The 26,525-nt window shown below is 46.1% G+C and overlaps 1 protein-coding gene across 1 annotated transcript in view; it reads left to right on the forward strand.

Annotated features, from left to right (window-relative positions):
- LOC143807558 (rho GTPase-activating protein 20-like) overlaps positions 1-26,525 on the forward strand; it is a 152,631-nt gene that overhangs the window by 71,757 nt on the left and 54,349 nt on the right. Inside the window, exon 2 of the mRNA XM_077289227.1 lies at positions 2,714-2,796. Within this exon, the coding sequence (XP_077145342.1) occupies positions 2,714-2,796 (83 nt within the window). The remainder of the gene's footprint in view (positions 1-2,713; positions 2,797-26,525) is intronic.

Raw genomic sequence — 26,525 nt, forward strand, 5'->3', positions numbered from 1 at the left:
GAGCATGCTGAGATAACATGTGTTGAATCACCACAGTAGAAACACAACCCATTTTGACGTCTATGATTTTGTCGCTCGGCTCTGGTCAGAATTCTGTCACATTGCATAGAATCAGGTGACTGTTCAGACAGCACCGCCAAAGGATTATCAGATTTGCGCTCCCGCAAACGTCGATCAATTTGAATGGCTAGAGCCATTGAATCATTTAGACCTGTAGGGATAGGAAACCCCACCATCACATCTTTAATGGCTTCAGAAAGACCATTTCTGAAATTTGCGGCCAGTGCACACTCATTCCATTGAGTAAGCACGGACCATTTCCGAAATTTTTGGCAATATACCTCAGCTTCGTCCTGACCCTGAGAGATAACCAGCAACTTTTTTTCAGCCTGATTTTCAAGATTAGGCTCCTCATAAAGCAAACCAAGTGCCAGAAAAAACGCATCAACATTCACCAATGCAGGATCTCCTGGCGCCAGAGAGAAGGCCCAATCCTGAGGGTCGCCGCGCAAGAAGGAAATAACAATCTTAACTTGCTGAGCGGAATCACCAGAGGAACGAGGTTTCAGAGACAGAAACAATTTACAATTATTCCTAAAATTCAGGAATTTAGATCTATCTCCAAAAAACGGCTCAGGAATAGGTATTTTTGGTTCAGACATAGGGCTATGGATAACAAAATCCTGAATGCTTTGCACCCTAGCAGCAAGCTGATCCACACTAGAAGTCAAAGTCTGGACATTCATATCTGCAGCAGAGTTTCAGCCACTCAGAGAAAAAGGGGATGGAAGAAGCTAGGCAAACTGCAGTAAAAAAACCCAAAAAAACTCAGAACTTCTTTTTAATCCCGCTTCTGCGATGCATTAAACATTTTCTTTCGGCCTGGCATTCTGTTATGATCCCAATGGCAGAGGATCTCTGATATTCCGGCAAGATAGCAAAAATATAAATACTGCTCTAGGGAGGTGGAAACTGGGCTAACCGCATACCTGATCCTGACACAAACAACTAAAAGTAGCCAGTGAACGTGCCTACGTTGGTTCTAGACGTCTCAAGCCAGCCGGAGAACTGACTACCCCTAGAGGGAAAAAATAAGACCTCGCTTGCCTCCAGAGAAATTGAACCCCAAAGATATAGAAAGCCCCCAACAAATAATAACGGTGAGGCAAGAGGAAAACACAAACGTAGAGATGAACTAGATTCAGCAAAGTGAGGCCCAATAGTCTAGATAGCAGAAAATAGATAGTGGACTATGCGGTTAGCAGAAAACCCTACAAAACATCCACGCTGAACATTCAAGAACCCCCACACCGACTGACGGTGTGGAGGGAGAATATCAGCCCCCTAGAGCTTCCAGCGAGTCAAAAATCAAATGTAAAGCAAGCTGGACAAAAACACTGAATAATGCAAACGATCCAAATTGTACAAAACAGACTTAGCTTTTCTTGCATGAGGCAGACTGAAAGGAATCCGGAGGAGACCAAATAGGTCTGGATACAACGATGCCAGGCAAGAGACTGAGTCCAGAGGAGACTCAAATAGGAAACACCCGCTGCTTAACGACACAGCTGGAGCTCAGGCCTGCAACAAGACATACCTAACACAATACCGCTAGTGACCACCAGAGGGAGCCCAGAAACACAGTTCACAACAGAAAAGTGTTTCAAGTGGGGTGCCACAAGGCTCTGTGCTGGCCCAAGTGTTGTTCAACATTTTTATAAATGATCTAGATAAGGGCACTGAAGGTAAACTAATCAAATTTGCAGATGATGCAAAGCTAGGAGGAATAGCTAACACTAGAGAAGACAGAAAAGATTCAGACGGATCTAGATAAGCTTGTGCAATGGGCAGCAACTCATAGAATGGTATTTAACAGGGAGAAATGCAACATTCTACATCTGGGCAAGAAAAACAATAAATACATCTATATAATGGGAGGAATAGAACTAAGCAACAGCAAGTGAGAAAAAGACTTGGGAAAGCTAATGGATCACAGACAGCACATGAGTTAACAGTGTGATTGCAGCAGCAAAAAAGTCAAATACACTTCTAGGATGTATTAGGAGAAGCATAGAGTCTAGATAATGTGAAGTAATTACCCCCCTCTACTCCTCCTTGGAATACTATGTCCAGTTCTGGGCACCATATTTTAAAAAATATATTGAAAGGAGTAAGTTCAGAGAAGAGCTACCAGGATGGTGAGCGGACTGCAAATTATGTCCTACGAGGAACGGTTACAGGATCTGGGAATGTTTAGCTTGTAAAAAAGAAGGCAAAGAAGAGACTTAATAGCTGTCTACATATATCTGAAGGGATGCCACAGTGTAGAGGGATCATCATTATTATCACTTGCACATGGAAACACAAGAAGCAATGGAATTAAACTGAAAGGGAGAAGATACAGATTAGATATTAGAAAAAACTTTTTGACAGTGAGAGTGATTAATGAGTGGAACAGGCTGCCACGAGAGGTGGTGAGTTCTCCTTCTGTTGCCTGTCATTGACTTTCACGGACCCATAGACTTGTATAGGTACTTTTCATCATTCATGTCAGTAAAAATGGACATGTGAATTGCATCATAGACTATAATGGGTACAATTGGTACATGCTCTATTCGTGGAAATCATAGATGGTACATTTATCTGAATGAGGCCTTTCATGTACTGTAACAAAGTGCCCCAGACTCATGTCTGTTTGTTTTTTTACTTTTAGCACAAGTCTCTGACTCAGCGAAGATGCTCAGCGCCTTCCCTTGTGTTTCCTAAGGCTCTCAGCAAACCATGGTCCACAGGAAGGTACATGTGATATGTTGTGCTTTGTGCCTTAAGCATTTATGTACTATTTTTATTTAATTTAAGTTATTTTCAATTTAAAAAGGAATCCCACTTTTTGTAGCATTTAAATGAGTTTTTCACTTTCAGCAAATGGCCTCCAAATACTAGCAGGCATGTAGAATAACAAAGTGATGATGTCGCATCAACAGCGCACATCATCACTGCATTCAATCACTGAACTCACTGGCTCTTACTGCTTACATCAGCACAGTCACAGAGCTCTGTGGCTCTTACTGCCTACATCAGCACAGTCACTGAGCTCAGTGGCTCTTACCGCCTACATCAGCACAGTCACAGAGACCAGTGGCTCTTACCGCTTACATCAGCACAGGCACTGAGCTCAGTGGCTCTTACCGCCTACATCAGCACAGTCAGAGACCAGTGGCTCTTACTGCCTACATCAGCACAGTCACAGCTCTGTGGCTCTTACTGCCTACATCAGCACAGTCACTGAGCTCAGTGGCTCTTACCGCCTACATCAGCACAGTCACTGAGCTCAGTGGCTCTTACCGCCTACATCAGCACAGTCACAGAGCTCAGTGGCTCTTACCGCCTACATCAGCACAGTCACAGAGCTCAGTGGCTCTTACTGCCAACATCAGCACAGTCACTGAGCTCATTGGCTCTTGCTGCCTACATCAGCACAGTCACAGCTCTGTGGCTCTTACTGCCTACATCAGCACAGTCACAGAGCTCAGTGGCTCTTACCGCCAACATCAGCACAGTCACTGAGCTCAGTGGCTCTTACCGCTTACATCAGCACAGTCACTGAGCTCAGTGGCTCTTACCGCCTACATCAGCACAGTCACTGAGCTCAGTGGCTCTTACTGCCTACATCAGCACAGTCACAGCTCTGTGGCTCTTACTGCCTACATCAGCACAGTCACTGAGCTCAGTGGCTCTTACCGCTTACAGCAGCACAGTCACAGAGCTCAGTGGCTCTTACTGCCTACATCAGCACAGTCACTGAGCTCAGTGGCTCTTACCGCCTACATCAGCACAGTCACAGAGCTCAGTGGCTCTTACCGCCAACATCAGCACAGTCACTGAGCTCTGTGGCTCTTACCGCCAACATCAGCACAGTCACTGAGCTCAGTGGCTCTTACCACCTACATCAGCACAGTCACTGAGCTCAGTGGCTTTTATCACCTACGTCAGCATAGTCACTGAGCTCAGTGGTTGATTGCAGTAATCATGCTGCAGCCACTTTTCAGCCCGGGAGGCAATCACAAAGCAGTGGCCCTCGAGTTGCAGTCGCCCACCTTTGCCCTACTTATCGCTGGCTGCTGCATTAAAGCAACAGAGATAACAGGCTTTAAAAACAGGCTTGTACATAGATATATAAATAGAATGGAGTTTGCTGCATAGATATGGGAGCATAATCAAGCTTACTGCCTACATAAATACCATAACAGAAGCAAGCTGACTACATAGACCGGAGAAGGATGGATTACTATGTAGATAAGGGAGAACTGACCTTACTAGATATAGGAGCAGAACCGAGCTTACTGCAGAGATATGGGAGCAGAACAGAACTTACTACAGAGATATGGGAGCAGAACCGAGCTTACTACAGAGACATGGGAGCAGAACAGAGATTACTACAGTGAAACTGGAGAGGAACTGTGCTTACTACTACAGGGATAAGGGAGCAGAACTGAGCTTACTACAGAGATAATGGAGCAGAACCAAGCTTACTACAGAGATAATGGAGTAGAATGGAGTTTACTACAGAGATAAGGGAGCAGAACAGAGCTTACTACAGAGATAAGAGCAGAACTGAGCTTACTACAGAGATAAGGGAACAGAACCAAGCTTACTGCAGAGATAATGGAGCAGAATGGAGTTTACTACAGCGATAAGGGAGCAGAACAGAGCTTACTACAGATGTAAGGGAGCAGAACAGAGCTTACTACAGAGATATGGGAGAAGAACCAAGCTTACTGCAGAGATAAGGGAGCAGAACATAGCTTACTAAAGAGCTGTAGGAGAAGAACTGAGCTTACTACAGAGATAAGGGAGCAGAACTGAGCTTACTTCAGAGATATGGGAGCAGAACAGATCTTACTACAGAGATAATGGAGCAGAACGGAGTTTACTACAGAGATAAGGGAGCAGAACAGAGCTTACTACAGAGATAATGGAGCAGAATTGAGTTTACTACAGAAACATGGGTGCAGAACAGAGCTTACTACAGATGTAAGGAAGCAGAACTGAGCTTACTACAGATATATGGGAGCAGAACCAAGCTTACTACAGAAACATGGGAGCAGAACTGAGCTTACTACAGAGCTGTGAGAGAAGAACTGAGCTTACTACAGAGATATGGGAGCAGAACCGAACTTACTACAGAGATATGGAAGCAAAACCGAGCTTATTACAGAGATAAGGGAGCAGAACCAAGCTTACTAAGTCTACTGCACAGATACGGAACAGAACCAAGCTTATGGCATGCATATGGTACCAGAATCTAGATTACTACATCGATACAGTACCAGAACCAAGCTTACTCTTTAGATATGGTGCCATAATTGAGCTTACTTACAAACATACATATATCTCTAGAAATACTGACAAGTAAATACACGGTACAGCAGGGACATTGCTAAGGTTCTAAAAGATCAGGGGTTTAAGCCCCAAAGTGCATGTCTCCCCATCTAACAACCCTATAGCCATTTAAAAGAGCACCTATACATATATACTTACAGTATACCACTGTTGCTAATCAATAAACATACAATGCAAAGACCAAAAACAATAAAACTACTCAATGTCCACCACCATCACCACTACACAGCGAATACATAATATAATATAACATAATATGACCATTACCTTTACATAACAAAACACTATACAGAGAGCAATGACACCACCATGCACCTTCTACTACATAATTACTGAAACAAATTCATCTGTCACCAAATAAAAAAAGAACTAAAAGACTACTAAAACCAGCAATATTACCACCTTACTGTAACCGTATATTGGTAGATACCAGTCCTACAGAACATACACATGAGTACAGTACAGTTTTTATAGTGACTAACAGCTGACGACGATCTTTCTGATTTGGGTCGCTCACTTTTCCCGTCTTTTCCATCTCGCCCATACCTCCGTTACCACTTCTCCAGCCACAACTCATCTGCACAGATTACAACAAAAACACATTTGACTTCTCACATTTATAGTGATGTCTCCATCTATTCCCATCCTACAAAAACTCCCCACTCTGCATGCACCTGAGGCATAGAATACTGACTCCAATATTTAAAAAACTGAGTCATTACTATGATTACTCCCTCCCCCCAAAATTAAAGTGTCCCATAGAAAGTATTAATACCTCCACTGTGCAAAGGCCTGTATGCTCCTTTGAAGGATGATGGCCCCACAATCAGTGATGGTTTGGGAGCCATGTCATCTGCTGGTATAGGTAAACTGTGTTTTATCAAGGCCAAAGTCAGCGCAGCCGTCTACCAGGAAATTTTAGGTTACTTCATGACTCCCTCTGCCGAAAAGCTTTTTGGAGATGGAAATTTTATTCTCCAGCAGGACCTGGCACCTGTCCACACTGCCAAAAGTACCAATTGCTGGTTTAAAAACAACAGTATCACTGTGCTTGATTGGCCAGCAAACTCGCCTGACCTTATCGCCATAGAGAATCTATAGGGTATTGTCAAGAGGAAGATGAGAGACACCAGATCCAACAATGCAGATGAGCCGAAGGCTGCTATCAAAGCATGCTGGGCATCCATAACACCTCAGCAGTGCCACAGAATGATCGCCTCCATGCCACGCTGCATTGATGCAGTAATTGATGCAAAAGGAGCACTGAACAAGTATTGAGTGCATTTACTGAACATACATTTCAGTAGGCCAACATTTCGGATGTGAAAATCATTTTTTCAAGCTGGTGTTATAATGTATTCTAATTTACTGAGATAATGACTTTTGGGTTTTCATTGGCTGTAAGCCATAATCATCAACATTAACAGAAATAAACACTTGAAATACATCACTCTACTGGTAATGACGCTATCTAATAAATGAGTATCACTTTTTGTATTGAAGAAGTGAAAACAATTAACTTTTTGATGATATTCTAATTTTGTAAGATGCACCTGTATATAGTATGATGGCTCCAGTTCCCCCATATATATATAGCATGATGGCCCCAGTTCCCCCCATATATAAAGTATGATGGCCCCAATTCCCCCATATACTGTATATAGTATGATGACCCCAGTTCTCCCTATATATATATATAGAATGATAGCCCCAGTTGCCCACATATATACAGTATTATTGCCCCAGTGTTAGGGGTCGAGTTCCTGCCTCTGCACAGGGGGAATCTCAATCCATCTCCGCTGCGGTCTCCCATTCTTCTCCTGCCGCAGTGGAGCCTGCTCAGCAGAGGCATCGGTCCCAGCATCATGCTCAGTCTGACACTGTGCGAAGGGTGGGTCCCCGACTTCGCGTTGGGGACTTGGTGTGGTTGTCTTCTCGCTTTGTTCCTATGAAGGTCTCCTCTCCCAAGTTCAAGCCTCGGTTTATCGGTCCTTATAAGATTTTGGAAGTCCTTAACCCTATGTCATTTCGTTTGGACCTCCCAGCATCGTTTGCTATTCATAATGTGTTCCATCGGTCGTTGTTGCGGAGGTATGTAGTGCCTGTGGTTCCTTCGGTTGAGCCTCCTGCCCCTGTGCTGGTTGAGGGAGAATTGGAATACGTGGTGGAGAAGATCTTGGATTCTCGTATTTCTAGACGGAGGCTTCAGTATTTGGTTAAGTGGAAGGGCTATGGTCAGGAGGATAATTCCTGGGTTGTCGCCTCTGATGTTCATGCGGCTGATTTGGTTCGTGCCTTCCATGTGGCTCACCCTGATCGCCCTGGGGTTTTTTGATGAGGGTTCGGTGACCCCTCCTCAAGGGGGGGGTACTGTTGTGAACTCTGTTTTCGGGCTCCCTCTTGTGGTCACAGGTGGTATTGTGTGAGTTTTGTTTTTGGGCTCCCCCTGGTGGCTTTGTTTGTTATCCTGCGGATCTGTGGCTGGATCAGCTGCCTCGTTATGCACTAGGGAGTTTCCTATTTAGCTCTGCTTCACCTCCACTTGTTGCCGGCTGTCGATGTAGTCAGTGCTATTCTGATCTCCTCTGATTATCTTCGTTTTCAGTCTCTTCTGGAGACGCTAAGTTTCTGTTTGATTATTTTTTGCTCATCAGTCTGCAATATGATTTCAGTGTATGATGAGTTTAGTCCAGCTTGCTAATATGTGAGTTCTTGCTGCTGGTAAGCTCTGGGGTACGGAGTTGCTTCCCCCGCACCGTTAGTTGGTGCGGGGGCTCGAGCAATCTCTGCGTGGATAATTTGCTTAGGGTTTTCTATTGACCGCACAGCTCCCTTCCTATTTTCTGCTATCTAGTGTTAGCGGGCCTCATTTGCTAAATCTATTTCATCTCTGCGTTTGTGCTTTCCCCTTAACTCACCGTTAATATTTGTGGGGGGCTTTTCTATATCTTTGGGGTCATTTCTCTCAGGCAAGTAAGGACTTTTCTTTCCCTCTAGGAATAGGTAGTTTCTCAGGCCGTGAAGAGACGTCTAGGATTTCCAGGTAACGTTCCACGGCTGCCTATAGTTGTTTGCGGATAGGATCAGGTTGCAGTCAGTCCAGATACCACTTCCCCAGAGCTGGTTGTCGGTTTAGTTACTTAGCTAGTCAAACTTGCGATCCTTGCCACTAGGATCATAACAGTACAGCCGGCCCATAAAGTGTTAATTGCATGGCAGAAGCAGAAGAGAAGCCTTGAGGAATTTTTTTTTTTTTTGCTGCCGTGTCTCTAGCTGCTGTGTGTCTAGCTTCTCTCCTCCTCTTAATCTTGGTGTGGCTCTGAGTTCAACTGCTGACATGGATATCCAGAGTTTGGCCTCCAGTGTAGATCATCTTGCTGCAAGGGTACAAAGTATTCAGGATTTTGTTGTTCACAGTCCTATGTCAGAGCCTAGAATACCTATTCCGGAGTTGTTTTCTGGAGATAGATCTAGGTTCCTGAATTTTAAGAACAATTGTAAATTGTTTCTTTCTTTGAAACCTCGTTCCTCTGGTGATTCCATTCAGCAAGTTAAGATTATTATTTCTTTCTTGCGTGGCGATCCTCAAGATTGGGCTTTCGCATTGGCGCCAGGGGATCCGGCATTGCTCAGTGTTGATGCGTTTTTTTCTGGCCCTTGGATTGCTTTATGAGGAACCTAATCTTGAGAACCAGGCTGAAAAAGCTTTGTTGGCCCTCTCTCAGGGCCAAAATGAAGCAGAGGTGTATTGCCAGAAATTTCGGAAATGGTCGGTGCTTACTCAATGGAATGAGTGTGCCCTGGCTGCAAATTTCAGAAAGGGTCTTTCTGAAGCCATTAAGAATGTCATGGTGGGGTTCCCTACGCCTGCAGGTCTGAATGAGTCAATGACTCTGGCCATTCAGATTGATCGGCGTTTGCGGGAGCGCAAAACTGCGCACCATTTGGCGGTGTCTTCTGAACAGACACCTGAGTCTATGCAATGTGATAGAATTCTGACCAGCAGTGAACGGCAAAATTATAGACGGCAAAATGGGTTGTGCTTTTACTGTGGTGACTCAGCTCATGTTATCTCAGCATGCTCTAAGCGCACAAAAAAGATTGATAAATCTGTCACCATCGGTACTTTACAGCCTAAGTTCATTTTGTCTGTTACCCTGATTTGTTCCCTGTCATCTTACCCGGTTATGGCTTTTGTAGATTCAGGTGCTGCCCTGAGCCTGATGGATTTGTCATTTGCCCGGCGCTGTGGTTTTGTTTTGGAGCCTTTAAAATTCCCTATTCCACTAAGGGGTATTGATGCTACACCATTGGCTATGAATAAACCTCAGTACTGGACGCAAGTGACCATGTGCATGACTCCTGTTCATCAGGAGGTGATTCGCTTTCTTGTTCTGCATAATTTGCATGATGTTGTCGTGTTGGGTCTGCCATGGTTGCAGACTCATAAACCAGTCCTGGATTGGAAAGCAATGTCTGTGTCAAGTTGGGGTTGACAGGGAATTCATGGTGACGCTCCTGTGGTGTCAATTGCTTCATCCACTCCTTCTGAAGTCCCTGCGTTTTTGTCGGACTACCAGGATGTATTTGATGAGCCCAAACTCAGTTCTCTACCTCCTCATAGGGATTGTGATTGTGCTATAAATTTGATTCCTGGTAGTAAGTTTCCTAAGGGACGACTTTTCAATTTGTCAGTGCTGGAGCATGCTGCTATGCGGAGTTATATAAAGGAGTCTTTGGAGAAAGGACTTATTCGCCCCTCCTCCTCCCCCTGGGTGCGGGATTCTTTTTTGTGGCTAAGAAGGATGGTTCCCTGAGACCTTGTATTGATTATCGCCTTCTAAATAAAATCACGGTCAAATTTCAGTATCCTTTGCCATTGTTATCTGATCTGTTTGCTCGCATTAGGGGGTCTAGTTGGTTCACCAAGATAGATCTTCGTGGTGCGTATAACCTTGTGCGTATTAAGCAGGGTGATGAATGGAAAACTGCATTTAATACACCCGAAGGCCATTTCGAGTACTTGGTGATGCCTTTTGGACTTTCTAACGCTCCTTCTGTCTTTCAGTCCTTCATGCACGACATCTTCCGCGAGTATCTGGATAAATTTATGATTGTGTATCTGGATGATATTCTGTTTTTTTCTGATGATTGGGAGTCCCATGTTAAGCAAGTCAGGATGGTGTTTCAGGTCCTGCGTGCCAATGCTTTATTTGTGAAGGGCTCAAAATGTCTTTTTGGAGTCCAGAAGGTTTCTTTTTTGGGTTTTATTTTTTCCCCTTCTACTGTTGAGATGGACCCAGTCAAGGTTCAGGCTATTAATGACTGGACTCAGCCTACATCTGTTAAGAGTCTTCAGAAGTTCTTGGGTTTTGCTAATTTTTACCGTCGCTTCATCGCTAATTTTTCTGGTGTTGTTAAGCCTTTGACGGATTTGACCAAGAAGGGTTCTGATGTTACTAATTGGTCTCCTGCGGCTGTGGAGGCCTTTCGGGAGCTGAAGCGCCGGTTTTCCTCGGCTCCGGTCTTATGTCAGCCAGATGTCTCTCTTCCTTTCCAGGTCGAGGTTGATGCTTCTGAGATTGGAGCGGGGGCTGTTTTGTCGCAGAGAAGCTCTGATGGCTCTGTGATGAAGCCATGTGCTTTCTTTTCAAGAAAGTTTTCGCCTGCCGAGCGGAATTATGATGTCGGTAATCGGGAGTTGTTGGCTATGAAGTGGGCATTTGAGGAGTGGCGACATTGGCTCGAGGGAGCTAAGCATCGTGTGGTGGTCTTGACTGATCACAAAAATCTGATTTATCTCGAGTCGGCCAAGCGGCTGAATCCTAGACAGGCTCGTTGGTCGTTGTTTTTCTCTCGTTTTGATTTCGTGGTCTCGTACCTGCCTGGTTCGAAGAATGTGAAGGCTGATGCTCTTTCTAGGAGTTTTGTGCCTGACTCTCCTGTAGATTCTGAGCCGGCTGGTATCCTCAGAGAAGGGGTGATTTTGTCTGCCATCTCCCCAGATTTGCGACGAGTGCTGCAGGAGTTTCAGGCGGATAGACCTGACCGTTGTCCACCGGAGAGACTGTTTGTCCCAGATAGATGGACCAACAGAGTTATTTCCGAGGTTCATTCTTCGGTGTTGGCAGGCCATCCTGGAATATTTGGTACCAGAGATTTGGTGGCCAGGTCCTTTTGGTGGCCGCGTTCCTTTGTGCAGTCTTGTGGAATTTGTGCTCGGGCTAAGCCTTGCTGTTCTTGTGCCAGTGGTTTGCTGTTACCTTTGCCTGTCCCGAAGAGGCCTTGGACGCACATTTCCATGGATTTTATTTCAGATCTCCCTGTCTCTCAGAGAATGTCTGTCATCTGGGTGGTGTGTGATCGTTTTTCTAAGATGGTCCATTTGGTGCCCTTGCCTAAGTTGCCTTCCTCCTCCGAGTTGGTTCCGCTGTTTTTTCAAAATGTGGTTCGTTTGCATGGGATCCCTGAGAATATTGTTTCCGACAGAGGATCCCAGTTTGTGTCTAGATTTTGGCGGACCTTTTGTGCTAAGATGGGCATTGATTTGTCTTTTTCGTCGGCCTTCCATCCTCAGACGAATGGCCAGACCGAGCGAACTAATCAGACCTTGGAAACCTATTTAAGATGTTTTGTTTCTGCTGATCAGGACGACTGGGTGGCTTTTTTGCCATTGGCTGAATTTGCCCTTAATAATCGGGCTAGTTCTGCTACTTTGGTTTCGCCTTTTTTTTGTAATTCGGGGTTTCATCCTCGTTTTTCCTCGGGTCAGGTGGAGCCTTCTGACTGTCCTGGAGTGGATCTTGTGGTGGATAGGTTGCATCAGATTTGGGATCATGTGGTGGACAATTTGAAGCTGTCACAAGAGAAGGCTCAGCGCTTTGCCAACCGCCGTCGCTGTGTGGGTCCCCGACTTCGCGTTGGTGACTTGGTGTGGTTGTCTTCTCGCTTTGTTCCTATGAAGGTCTCCTCTCCCAAGTTCAAGCCTCGGTTTATCGGTCCTTATAAGATTTTGGAAGTCCTTAACCCTGTGTCATTTTGTTTGGACCTCCCAGCATCGTTTGCTATTCATAATGTGTTTCATCAGTCGTTGTTGCGGAGGTATGTGGTGCCTGTGGTTCCTTCGGTTGAGCCTCCTGCCCCTGTGCTGGTTGAGGGAGAATTGGAATACGTGGTGGAGAAGATCTTGGATTCTCGTATTTCTAGACGGAGGCTTCAGTATTTGGTTAAGTGGAAGGGCTATGGTCAGGAGGATAATTCCTGGGTTGTCGCCTCTGATGTTCATGCGGCTGATTTGGTTCGTGCCTTCCATGTGGCTCACCCTGATCGCCCTGGGGTTTTTTGATGAGGGTTCGGTGACCCCTCCTCAAGGGGGGGGTACTGTTGTGAACTCTGTTTTCGGGCTCCCTCTTGTGGTCACAGGTGGTATTGTGTGAGTTTTGTTTTTGGGCTCCCCCTGGTGGCTTTGTTTGTTATCCTGCGGATCTGTGGCTGGATCAGCTGCCTCGTTATGCACTAGGGAGTTTCCTATTTAGCTCTGCTTCACCTCCACTTGTTGCCGGCTGTCGATGTATTCAGTGCTATTCTGATCTCCTCTGATTATCTTCGTTTTCAGTCTCTTCTGGAGACGCTAAGTTTCTGTTTGATTATTTTTTGCTCATCAGTCTGCAATATGATTTCAGTGTATGATGAGTTTAGTCCAGCTTGCTAATATGTGAGTTCTTGCTGCTGGTAAGCTCTGGGGTACGGAGTTGCTTCCCCCGCACCGTTAGTTGGTGCGGGGGCTCGAGCAATCTCTGCGTGGATATTTTGCTTAGGGTTTTCTATTGACCGCACAGCTCCCTTCCTATTTTCTGCTATCTAGTGTTAGCGGGCCTCATTTGCTAAATCTATTTCATCTCTGCGTTTGTGCTTTCCCCTTAACACACCGTTAATATTTGTGGGGGGCTTTTCTATATCTTTGGGGTCATTTCTCTCAGGCAAGTAAGGACTTTTCTTTCCCTCTAGGAATAGGTAGTTTCTCAGGCCGTGAAGAGACGTCTAGGATTTCCAGGTAACGTTCCACGGCTGCCTATAGTTGTTTGCGGATAGGATCAGGTTGCGGTCAATCCAGATACCACTTCCCCAGAGCTGGTCGTCGGTTTAGTTACTTAGCTAGTCAAACTTGCGATCCTTGCCACTAGGATCATAACACCTAAGTCTCGTAGCGGCACCATTATTTGGGTTATCACCGACCATTTTTCCAAAATGGTGCACTTGGTGCCTCTTCCACGGCTACCTTCTGCACGGGCTCTGGCGGTGTTGTTTATCAAACACATATTTCATCTACATGGTATGCCGGACAAAATTTTCAGTGACCGGGGTCCCCAGTTTGCGTTTCGTTTCTGGAGAGAGCTTTGTCGTCTACTCAGTATTGAGTTGAATCTCTCTTCAGCTTATCATCCCGAGACGAATGGGTTGGTAGAGAGGGCCAACCAGACCTTGGTCACATATCTTCGACATTTTGTCTCAGCCAGGCAGGATGACTGGGCATCCTTGCTACCGTGGGTGGAGTTTGCGCTGAATAACGCCGTAGCCGACTCCACTGGACAGACCCCATTCCTCATAAACTATGGTCAGCATCCGCGGGTACCTGTGCCTATGCCCGTATCTTCCGCCGACTCCAGGGTGGCAGACTGAGCTGTGGAGGTGTGGGACATTTGGGACCGCACTCAGGATGCCATTTGGGCCTCAAAGGAGAGAATGAGGCCCTCCGCCGATTCACATCGGCGCCCCGCTCCGACCTTTGCTCCTGGCTCCTTAGTGTGGCTCTCCGCCCGTAACATCAGGCTGCGAGTTGAGTCCACTAAGTTTGCTCCTCACTACCTGGGTTCTTTCAAGGTCCTCAAACAGGTTAACCCAGTGGTCTGCCGTCTGGCCCTTCCGCCACATCTGGGTATCTGTTATGATCCTTAGTGGTGGAGGATCACAAATTACTCCAGCTAAGTAACAAACATAGGACAAGCTCTTGGGAGGTGGCAAACTGGACTGACCGCAAATCTGAACCTATCCAAACACACTAGAAGTAGCCGGTGAACGTGCCTAAAAATCCTAGACGTCTCGAGCCAGCCTGAGGAACTAACTACCCCTAGAGAGAAAGAAAGACCTCTCTTGCCTCCAGAGAAATAATCCCCAAAGATATAGAAGCCCCCAACAAATAATAACGGTGAGGAAAGAGGAAGGCACATACACAGGGGTGAAAGCAGATTCAGCAAATGAGGCCCACTAATACTAGATAGCAGAAAATAGAAAAGGGAATCTATGCGGTCAGTAAAAAACCCTTACAAAATATCCACTCTGAGATTTCAAGAACCCCCACACCAACTAACGGTGTGGGGGGAGAAACTCAGTCCACTAGAGCAACCAGCAAGCGAGGAAATCACATTTTAGCGAGCTGGACTAAAAACATAATGAACGCTGATAATCAAAAAATGATCAAACAAAAACTTAGCTTGTCTTGGAGAGACTGGGAGCAAGGTAGACACAAGGAATCTGAAGAGCACTGAATACATTGATAGCAGGCAAGGAACTGAGTATCCAGGTGAGCTAAATAGGAAACCAACCAAGGATAATGAACCAGCTGATGCTGCAACCTGCAGAAAGACAACACTACACAGTACCGCTTGTGACCACTAGAGGAAGCCCAAAAATAGAGTTCACAACAGTACCCCCCCCCTTGAGGAGGGGTCACCGAACCCTCATCAAGACCCCCAGGGCGATCAGGATGAGCCGTGTGGAAGGCACGAACCAAATCGGCCGCATGAACATCAGAGGCGACAACCCAGGAATTATCCTCCTGACCATAGCCCTTCCACTTAACCAAATACTGAAGCCTCCGTCTAGAGATACGAGAATCCAAAATCTTCTCCACCACGTACTCCAATTCGCCCTCGACCAGCACCGGAGCAGGAGGCTCAACAGAAGGAACCACAGGTACCACATACCTCCGCAACAAAGACCTATGGAACACATTATGAATGGCAAACGATGCTGGGAGATCCAAACGAAAAGACACCGGCTTAAGGATTTCCAAGATCTTATAAGGACCGATGAAGCGAGGCTTGAATTTAGGAGAGGAGACCTTCATAGGAACATACCAAGAAGACAGCCACACCAAATACCCAACACGAAGTCGGGGACCCACACCGCGGCGGCGGTTGGCAAAGCGCTGAGCCTTCTCCTGTGACAACCTCAAATTGTCCACCACATGGTTCCAAATCTGCTGCAACCTATCCACCACAGAATCCACCCCAGGACAGTCAGAAGGCTCAACCTGACCCGAGGAAAAACGAGGATGGAAACCAGAATTGCAGAAAAAAGGCGAAACCAAAGTAGCAGAACTAGCCCGATTATTAAGGGCAAACTCGGCCAAAGGCAAAAAAGTCACCCAATCATCCTGATCAGCAGAAACAAAACATCTCAAATAAGTTTCCAACGTCTGATTAGTTCGCTCGGTTTGGCCATTAGTCTGAGGATGGAAGGCCGACGAAAAAGACAAATCAATGCCCATCTTAGCACAAAAAGTCCGCCAAAACCTGGACACAAACTGGGATCCTCTATCAGACACAATATTTTCAGGAATGCCGTGCAAGCGAACCACATTCTGAAAAAATAGAGGAACCAAATCGGAGGAAGAAGGCAACTTAGGCAAGGGCACCAAATGGACCATCTTGGAAAAACGATCACACACCACCCAGATGACAGACATTTTCTGAGATACTGGAAGATCCGAAATAAAATCCATGGAAATGTGCGTCCAAGGCCTCTTCGGGACAGGCAAAGGTAACAGCAAACCACTGGCACAAGAACAGCAAGGCTTAGCCCGAGCACAAATTCCACAAGACTGCACAAAGGAACGCGGCCACCAAAAGGACCTGGCCACCAAATCTCTGGTACCAAATATTCCAGGATGGCCTGCCAACACCGAAGAATGAACCTCGGAAATAACTCTGTTGGTCCATCTATCTGGGACAAACAGTCTCTCCGGTGGACAACGGTCAGGTCTATCCGCCTGAAACTCCTGCAGCACTCGTCGCAAATCTGGGGAGATGGCAGACAAAATCACCCCTTCTCTGAGGATACCAGCCGGCTCAGAATCTCCAGGAGAGTCAGGCACAAAACTCCTAGAAAGAGCATCAGCCTTCACATTCTTCGAACCAGGCAGGTACGAGACCACGAAATCAAAACGAGAGAAAAACAACGACCAACGAGCCTGTCTAGGATTCAGCCGCTTGGCCGACTCGAGATAAATCAGATTTTTGTGATCAGTCAAGACCACCACACGATGCTTAGCTCCCTCGAGCCAATGTCGCCACTCCTCAAATGCCCACTTCATAGCCAACAACTCCCGATTACCGACATCATAATTCCGCTCGGCAGGCGAAAACTTTCTTGAAAAGAAAGCACATGGCTTCATCACAGAGCCATCAGAGCTTCTCTGCGACAAAACAGCCCCCGCTCCAATCTCAGAAGCATCAACCTCGACCTGGAAAGGAAGAGAGACATCTGGCTGACATAAGACTGGAGCTGAAGAAAACCGGTGCTTCAGCTCCCGAAAGGCCTCCATGGCCGCAGGAGACCAATTAGTCACATCAGAACCCTTCTTGGTCAAATCCGTCAAAGGTTTAACCACGCTAGAAAAATTAGCGATGAAACGACGGTAAAAATTAGCAAAACCCAAGAACTTCTGAAGACTCTTAACAGACGTGGGCTGAGTCCAGTCATGAATAGCCTGGACCTTGACTGGGTACATCTCCACAGTAGAAGGAGAAAAAATAAAACCCAAAAAGGAGACCTTCTGTACTCCGAAGAGGCATTTTGAGCCCTTCACAAATAAAGCATTAGCACGCAGGACCTGAAACACCATCCTGACCTGCTTCACATGGGACTCCCAATCATCAGAAAAGACCAAAATGTCATCCAGATAAACAATCATAAATTTATCCAGATATTCTCGGAAGATGTCATGCATAAAGGACTGAAACACAGAAGGAGCATTAGAGAGTCCAAAAGGCATCACTAAGTACTCAAACTGGCCTTCGGGCGTATTAAATGCTGTTTTCCATTCATCTCCCTGCTTAATGCGCACAAGGTTATACGCACCACGGAGATCTATCTTGGTGAACCAACTGGCACCCTTAATCCGAGCAAACAAATCAGACAATAGTGGCAAAGGATACTGAAATTTGACTGTAATTTTATTCAGAAGACGATAATCTATACAAGGTCTCAAAGAACCGTCCTTCTTGGCCACAAAAAAAAATCCTGCACCAAGAGGGGAAGAGGATGGGCGAATATGTCCCTTCTCCAAAGACTCCTTTATATAACTCCGCATCGCGGCATGCTCTGGTATAGACAAATTAAAAAGTCGTCCCTTAGGGAATTTACTACCAGGAATTAAATTTATAGCACAGTCACAATCCCTATGAGGGGGCAGGGCACTGGACCTGGGCTCATCAAATACATCCTGGTAGTCAGACAAAAACTCAGGGACCTCAGAAGGAGTGGAAGAAGCAATAGACACCAACGGAGTATCGCCATGAATTCCCTGACAACCCCAACTTGACACAGACATAGCTTTCCAATCTAAAACTGGATTATGAGCTTGCAGCCATGGCAGACCCAAAACGACAACATCATGCAAATTATGCAGAACAAGAAAGCGAATCACCTCCTGATGTACGGGAGTCATGCACATGGTCATTTGCGTCCAATACTGAGGCTTATTCTCAGCCAATGGCGTAGCATCAATTCCCCTCAGAGGAATAGGAAATTCCAAAGGCTCCAGGACAAAACCACAGCGCCTGGCAAACGACAAATCCATCAGATTCAAGGCAGCACCCGAATCCACAAAAGCCATAACCGGGTAGGACGACAAAGAACAAATCAAAGTAACAGACAAAATAAATTTAGGCTGTATAGTACCAATGGTGACAGGTTGAGCGATTTTTTTTAAGCGTTTAGAGCATGCTGAGATAACATGAGTAGAATCACCACAGTAAAAGCACAACCCATTTTGACGTCTATGACGTTGTCGCTCAATTCTGGTCAGAGTTCGGTCACATTGCATAGACTCAGGTCTCTGTCCAGAAAATACCGCCAAAGGATGAGCAGATTTGCGCTCCCGCAAACGCCGATCAACCTGAATGGCTAAAGCCATAGAATCACTCAGACTTGTAGGGGTGGGAAACCATAACATTCTTAACGGCCTCAGAAAGACCTTCTCTGAAATTTGCAGCCAGGGCTGTTGTGAAATTGGATTTTGGGCTCCCCCGGTGGCCACTGGTGGAATTGAACTGGTGTGCATCATCCCCTCTGTTCACCTGTTTCCATCAGGATGTGGGAGTCGCTATTTAACCTTGCTCCTCTGTCACTTCCATGCCGGTCAACATTGTAATCAGAAGCCTTTCTGTGCATGTTCCTGCTGCTAGACAACTCCCAGCTAAGTTGGACTTTAGTCCTCGTTTGTTTTTGCATTTTGTTCCAGTTCACAGCTGTAGTTTCGTTTCTGTGTCTGGAAAGCTCTTGTGATCTGAAATTGCCACTCTGATGTTATGAGTTAATACTAGAGTCTTAAAGTAATTTCAGGATGGCGTTTTGATAGGGTTTTCAGCTGACCATGAAAGTGCCCTTTCTGTCTTCCTGCTATCTAGTAAGCGGACCTCAATTTTGCTAAACCTATTTTCATACTACGTTTGTCATTTCATCTAAAATCACCGCCAATATATGTGGGGGCCTCTGTCTGCCTATCGGGGAAATTTCTCTAGAGGTGAGCCAGGACTATATTTTCCTCTGCCAGGATTAGTTAGTCCTCCGGCCGGCGCTGGGCGTCTAGGGATAAAACGCAGGCTACGCTACCCGGCTACTGTTAGTTGTGCGGCAGGTTTAGTTCATGGTCAGTTTAGTTTCCATCCTTCCAAGAGCTAGTTCGTATGTTTGCTGGGCTATGTTCTCTTGCCATTGAGAACCATAACAGTTTGACCGGCCCAAAAGGGTTAAATTAATTGACAGAGAAAGGAGAGAAAAGAGAAGTCTGCTGAAGATTTTTTATTTTTTATTTTTTCTCAGTTCTGAGTGTGCTTGTAATTGAATCTCTTGCAGGTCTGCCTATATTGCAGCCTTTCTCTCTCTCTCTCCTTCTAATCCTGGAATGGCTCTGTGTTCACCTGTTTAAAATGGATATTCAGAGTTTAGCTGCAGGTTTGAATAATCTCACCACGAAAGTTCAAAATTTACAAGATTTTGTTGTTCATGTTCCTATATCTGAACCTAGAATTCCTTTGCCTGAATTTTTCTCGGGGAATAGATCTTGCTTTCAAAATTTCAAAAATAATTGCAAGTTGTTTTTGTCCCTGAAATCTCGCTCTGCTGGAGATCCTGCTCAGCAGGTCAGGATTGTGATTTCCTTGCTCCGGGGCGACCCTCAGGATTGGGCTTTTGCATTGGCTCCAGGGGATCCTGCGTTGCTCAATGTGGATGCGTTTTTTCTGGCCTTGGGGTTGCTTTATGAGGAACCTCAGTTAGAACTTCAGGCGGAAAAGGCCTTGATGTCCCTATCTCAGGGGCAAGACGAAGCTGAAATATACTGCCAGAAATTCCGTAAATGGGCTGTGCTTACTCAGTGGAATGAGTGCGCCCTGGCGGCGAATTTCAGAGAGGGTCTCTCTGATGCCATTAAGGATGTTATGGTGGGGTTCCCTGTGCCTGCGGGTCTGAATGAGTCCATGACAATGGCTATCCAGATCGATAGGCGTCTGCGGGAGCGCAAACCTGTGCACCATTTGGCGGTGTCTACTGAGAAGACGCCAGAGAATATGCAATGTGATAGAATTCTGTCCAGAAGTGAACGGCAGAATTTAAGACGAAAAAATGGGTTGTGCTTCTATTGCGGTGATTCAACTCATGTTATATCAGCATGCTCTAAGCGTACTAAGAAGCTTGATAAGTCTGTTTCAATTGGCACTTTACAGTCTAAGTTTATTCTATCTGTGACCCTGATTTGTTCTTTATCATCTATTACCGCGGATGCCTATGTCGACTCTGGCGCCGCTTTGAGTCTTATGGATTGGTCCTTTGCCAAACGCTGTGGGTATGATTTGGAGCCTCTTGAAACTCCTATACCCCTGAAGGGGATTGACTCCACCCCATTGGCTAGTAATAAACCACAATACTGGACACAAGTAACTATGCGGATTAATCCGGATCATCAGGAGATTATTCGCTTTCTTGTGCTGTATAACCTACATGATGTGTTGGTGCTTGGATTGCCATGGCTGCAATCTCATAACCCAGTCCTTGACTGGAAAGCTATGTCTGTGTTAAGCTGGGGATGTAAGGGGACGCATGGGGACGTACCTGTGGTTTCCATTTCATCATCTATTCCCTCTGAGATTCCTGAATTCTTGACTGAATATCGTGACGTTTTTGAAGAACCTAAGCTTGGTTCATTACCTCCGCACCGGGAGTGCGATTGTGCCATAGATTTGATTCCGGGTAGTAAATACCCTAAGGGTCGTTTATTTAATCTGTCTGTGCCTGAACATGCTGCTATGCGAGAATATATAAAGGAGTCCTTGGAAAAGGGACATATTCGTCCATCGTCATCTCCCTTAGGAGCCGGTTTTTTCTTTGTGGCTAAGAAAGATGGCTCTTTGAGGCCGTGTATTGATTATCGGCTTTTGAATAAAATCACGGTTAAATATCAATATCCGTTGCCACTGCTGACTGATTTGTTTGCTCGCATAAAGGGGGCCAAGTGGTTCTCTAAGATAGATCTCCGTGGGGTGTATAATTTGGTGCGAATTAAGCAGGGGGATGAGTGGAAGACCGCATTTAATACGCCCGAGGGCCACTTTGAGTATTTGGTGATGCCTTTTGGTCTTTCAAATGCCCCTTCAGTCTTTCAGTCCTTTATGCATGACATTTTCCGTGATTATTTGGATAAATTTATGATTGTGTATCTGGATGATATTTTGATTTTTTCGGATGACTGGGACTCTCATGTCCAGCAGGTCAGGAGGGTTTTTCAGGTTTTGCGGTCTAATTCCTTGTGTGTGAAGGGTTCTAAGTGCGTTTTTGGGGTTCAAAAGATTTCCTTTTTGGGATATATTTTTTCCCCCTCTTCCATCGAGATGGATCCTGTCAAGGTTCAGGCTATTTGTGATTGGACGCAACCTTCTTCTCTTAAGAGTCTTCAGAAATTTTTGGGCTTTGCTAACTTTTATCGTCGATTTATTGCTGGTTTTTCTGATGTTGTTAAACCATTGACTGATTTGACTAAGAAGGGTGCTGATGTTGCTGATTGGTCCCCTGCTGCTGTGGAGGCCTTTCGGGAGCTTAAGCGCCGCTTTTCTTCCGCCCCTGTGTTGCGTCAGCCTGATGTTGCTCTTCCTTTTCAGGTTGAGGTCGACGCTTCTGAAATCGGAGCTGGGGCGGTTTTGTCGCAGAGAAGTTCCGATTGTTCCGTGATGAGACCTTGTGCCTTTTTCTCGCGTAAATTTTCGCCCGCCGAGCGGAATTATGATGTTGGGAATCGGGAGCTTTTGGCCATGAAGTGGGCTTTTGAGGAGTGGCGTCATTGGCTTGAGGGGGCTAGACATCAGGTGGTGGTATTGACTGACCACAAAAATCTAATTTATCTTGAGTCCGCCAGACGCCTGAATCCTAGACAGGCGCGCTGGTCGTTGTTTTTCTCTCGGTTTAATTTTGTGGTGTCCTACCTGCCGGGTTCTAAGAATGTTAAGGCGGATGCCCTTTCTAGGAGTTTTGAGCCTGACTCCCCTGGTAACTCTGAACCTACAGGTATCCTTAAGGATGGAGTGATATTGTCTGCCGTTTCTCCAGACCTGCGGCGGGCCTTGCAGGAGTTTCAGGCGGATAGACCTGATCGTTGCCCACCTGGTAGACTGTTTGTTCCTGATGATTGGACCAGTAAAGTCATTTCTGAGGTTCATTCTTCTGCGTTGACAGGTCATCCTGGAATCTTTGGTACCAGGGATTTGGTGGCAAGGTCCTTCTGGTGGCCTTCCCTGTCTCGAGATGTGCGAGGCTTTGTGCAGTCTTGTGACGTTTGTGCTCGGGCCAAGCCTTGTTGTTCTCGGGCTAGTGGATTGTTGTTGCCCTTGCCTATCCCGAAGAGGCCCTGGACGCACATCTCGATGGATTTTATTTCGGATCTTCCTGTTTCTCAGAAGATGTCTGTCATCTGGGTGGTGTGTGACCGTTTCTCTAAGATGGTCCATTTGGTTCCCCTGCCTAAGTTGCCTTCTTCTTCCGAGTTGGTTCCTCTGTTTTTTCAAAATGTGGTCCGTTTGCATGGTATTCCGGAGAATATCGTTTCTGACAGAGGAACCCAATTCGTGTCTAGATTTTGGCGAGCATTCTGTGCTAGGATGGGCATAGATTTGTCTTTCTCGTCTGCTTTCCATCCTCAGACTAATGGCCAGACCGAGCGGACGAATCAGACCTTGGAGACATATTTGAGGTGTTTTGTGTCTGCAGATCTGGATGATTGGGTTGCTTTTTTGCCTTTAGCGGAGTTTGCCCTCAATAATCGGGCCAGCTCTGCCACCTTGGTGTCTCCTTTTTTCTGTAATTCGGGGTTTCATCCTCGATTTTCTTCTGGTCAGGTGGAATCTTCGGATTGTCCTGGAGTGGATGCTGTGGTGGAGAGGTTGCATCAGATTTGGGGGCAGGTAGTGGACAATTTGAAGTTGTCCCAGGAGAAGACTCAGCTTTTTGCCAACCGCCGGCGTCGGGTTGGTCCTCGGCTTTGTGTTGGGGACTTGGTGTGGTTGTCTTCTCGTTTTGTCCCTATGAGGGTTTCTTCTCCTAAGTTTAAGCCTCGGTTCATCGGCCCGTACAAGATATTGGAGATTCTTAACCCTGTGTCCTTCCGTTTGGACCTCCCTGCATCTTTTTCTATTCATAATGTTTTTCATCGGTCATTGTTGCGCAGGTATGAGGTACCGGTTGTGCCTTCCGTTGAGCCTCCTGCTCCGGTGTTGGTTGAGGGCGAGTTGGAGTACGTTGTGGAAAAAATCTTGGACTCCCGGGTTTCCAGACGGAAACTCCAGTATCTGGTCAAATGGAAGGGATACGGTCAGGAGGATAATTCTTGGGTGACTGCCTCTGATGTTCATGCCTCCGATCTGGTCCGTGCCTTTCATAGGGCTCATCCTGATCGCCCTGGTGGTTCTGGTGAGGGTTCGGTGCCCCCTCCTTGAGGGGGGGGTACTGTTGTGAAATTGGATTTTGGGCTCCCCCGGTGGCCACTGGTGGAATTGAACTGGTGTGCATCATCCCCTCTGTTCACCTGTTTCCATCAGGATGTGGGAGTCGCTATTTAACCTTGCTCCTCTGTCACTTCCATGCCGGTCAACATTGTAATCAGAAGCCTTTCTGTGCATGTTCCTGCTGCTAGACAACTCCCAGCTAAGTTGGACTTTAGTCCTCGTTTGTTTTTGCATTTTGTTCCAGTTCACAGCTGTAGTTTCGTTTCTGTGTCTGGAAAGCTCTTGTGATCTGAAATTGCCACTCTGATGTTATGAGTTAATACTAGAGTCTTAAAGTAATTTCAGGATGGCGTTTTGATAGGGTTTTCAGCTGACCATGAAAGTGCCCTTTCTGTCTTCCTGCTATCTAGTAAGCGGACCTCAATTTTGCTAAACCTATTTTCATACTACGTTTGTCATTTCATCTAAAATCACCGCCAATATATGTGGGGGCCTCTGTCTGCCTATCGGGGAAATTTCTCTAGAGGTGAGCCAGGACTATATTTTCCTCTGCCAGGATTAGTTAGTCCTCCGGCCGGCGCTGGGCGTCTAGGGATAAAACGCAGGCTACGCTACCCGGCTACTGTTAGTTGTGCGGCAGGTTTAGTTCATGGTCAGTTTAGTTTCCATCCTTCCAAGAGCTAGTTCGTATGTTTGCTGGGCTATGTTCTCTTGCCATTGAGAACCATAACACAGGGCACACTCATTCCATTGAGTAAGCACAGACCATTTCCGAAATTTTTGACAATACACCTCTGCTTCATCCTGACCTTAAGAGATAGCCAGCAACGCTTTTTCTGCCTGATTCTCAAGATTAGGCTCCTCATAAAGCAGTCCAAGAGCCAGAAAAAATGCATCTACATTAAGCAATGCAGGATCTCCTGGCGCCAGAGAGAAAGCCCAATCTTGAGGGTCGCCACGCAACAAGGAGATAACAATTTTAACTTGCTGAGCGGAATCACCAGAGGAACGAGGTCTCAGAGATAGAAATAACTTACAATTATTCTTAAAATTTAGAAACCTAGATCTATCTCCAGAAAACAACTCAGGAATGGGTATCTTTGGTTCTGACATAGGGCTATGAATAACAAAATCCTGAATACTTTGCACCCGTGCAGTAAGATGATCCACACTAGAAGTCAGAGTCTGAACATTCATGTCTGCAGCTGAGCTAAAAACCACCCAGAGTTCAAGGGGATGAAAGAAGCTAAACAGACTGCAGCAAAGGAAAAGCGGGAGGAAAAAAAAAAAATGTGCTCAGGTCTTCTTTTTATCCCACTTCTGTGATGCATTAAACACTTTTGGGCCTGCTATACTGTTATGATCCTTAGTGGTGGAGGATTACAAATTACTCCAGCTAAGTAACAAACATAGGACAAGCTCTTGGGAGGTGGCAAACTGGACTGACCGCAAATCTGAACCTATCCAAACACACTAGAAGTAGCCGGTGAACGTGCCTAAAAATCCTAGACGTCTCGAGCCAGCCTGAGGAACTAACTACCCCTAGAGAGAAAGAAAGACCTCTTTTGCCTCCAGAGAAATAATCCCCAAAGATATAGAAGCCCCCAACAAATAATAACGGTGAGGTAAGAGGAAGGCACATACACAGGGGTGAAAGCAGATTCAGCAAATGAGGCCCACTAATACTAGATAGCAGAAAATAGAAAAGGGAATCTATGCGGTCAGTAAAAAACCCTTACAAAATATCCACTCTGAGATTTCAAGAACCCCCACACCAACTAACGGTGTGGGGGGAGAAACTCAGTCCCCTAGAGCAACCAGCAAGCGAGGAAATCACATTTTAGCGAGCTGGACTAAAAACATAATGAACGCTGATAATCAAAAAATGATCAAACAAAAACTTAGCTTGTCTTGGAGAGACTGGGAGCAAGGTAGACACAAGGAATCTGAAGAGCACTGAATACATTGATAGCAGGCAAGGAACTGAGTATCCAGGTGAGCTAAATAGGAAACCAACCAAGGATAACGAACCAGCTGATGCTGCAACCTGCAGAAAGACAACACTACACAGTACCGCTTGTGACCACTAGAGGGAGCCCAAAAATAGAGTTCACAACAGGTATCACCGACACCTTTCATGTGTCCCTCTTGAAGCCCGTATACATGTCCCGGTTTTCCGAGTCATCTGCTGGGACATTGGGTTCGTCTACGGACGATTATGAGGTGAATGCTATTTTGGGGTGCAAGGTGGTACGTGGCAAAAAATTTTATTTGGTGGACTGGAAGGGTTATGGTCCTGAGGACAGGTCCTGGGAGCCTGCTGAGAATATTCGGGCTCCGCAGCTCATTGCTGCCTTCGAGCGTGGCGAGGTCCAAGGAGGGGGGGCCTAGGAGGGGGGGGTAATGTTAGGGGTCAAGTTCCTGCCTCTGCACAGGGGGAATCTCGATCCATCTCTGCTGCAGTTTCCCATTCTTCTTCTGCCGCAGTGGAGCCTGCTCAGCGGAGGCCGAAGGGTTACTCCTGTCCTTCCAGCTTCTGCCATTGTGGCCAGTACTGGTCAGCAGCGAGCAGATGTCTTTGGGACTAAGTCCTACTTTTCCTCTTCTGAGCATGCCCAGGGTAAGATCTCTCATTGGAGATCAAGGGTCACATGCTCAGGTACTGCAGCAAATCCTACTGGTCCTCTAGGAAGGTCCTGAAGGTGTTCAACGTCTGTGGCAGTCTCTCATTGGTCCTTATAGGAAGGTCCTGTACTTGCTGCAGCTATAAGAGATGCGCAGGACCGCATGGCCATGCGCTAGTGTCAATTTATGTACGAGCTCAGCTCCAGTGTGGTCATGTTTGTGTGT

Source organism: Ranitomeya variabilis, chromosome 2 (assembly GCF_051348905.1).
Source record: "Ranitomeya variabilis isolate aRanVar5 chromosome 2, aRanVar5.hap1, whole genome shotgun sequence".
Taxonomy (NCBI): domain Eukaryota; kingdom Metazoa; phylum Chordata; class Amphibia; order Anura; family Dendrobatidae; genus Ranitomeya; species Ranitomeya variabilis.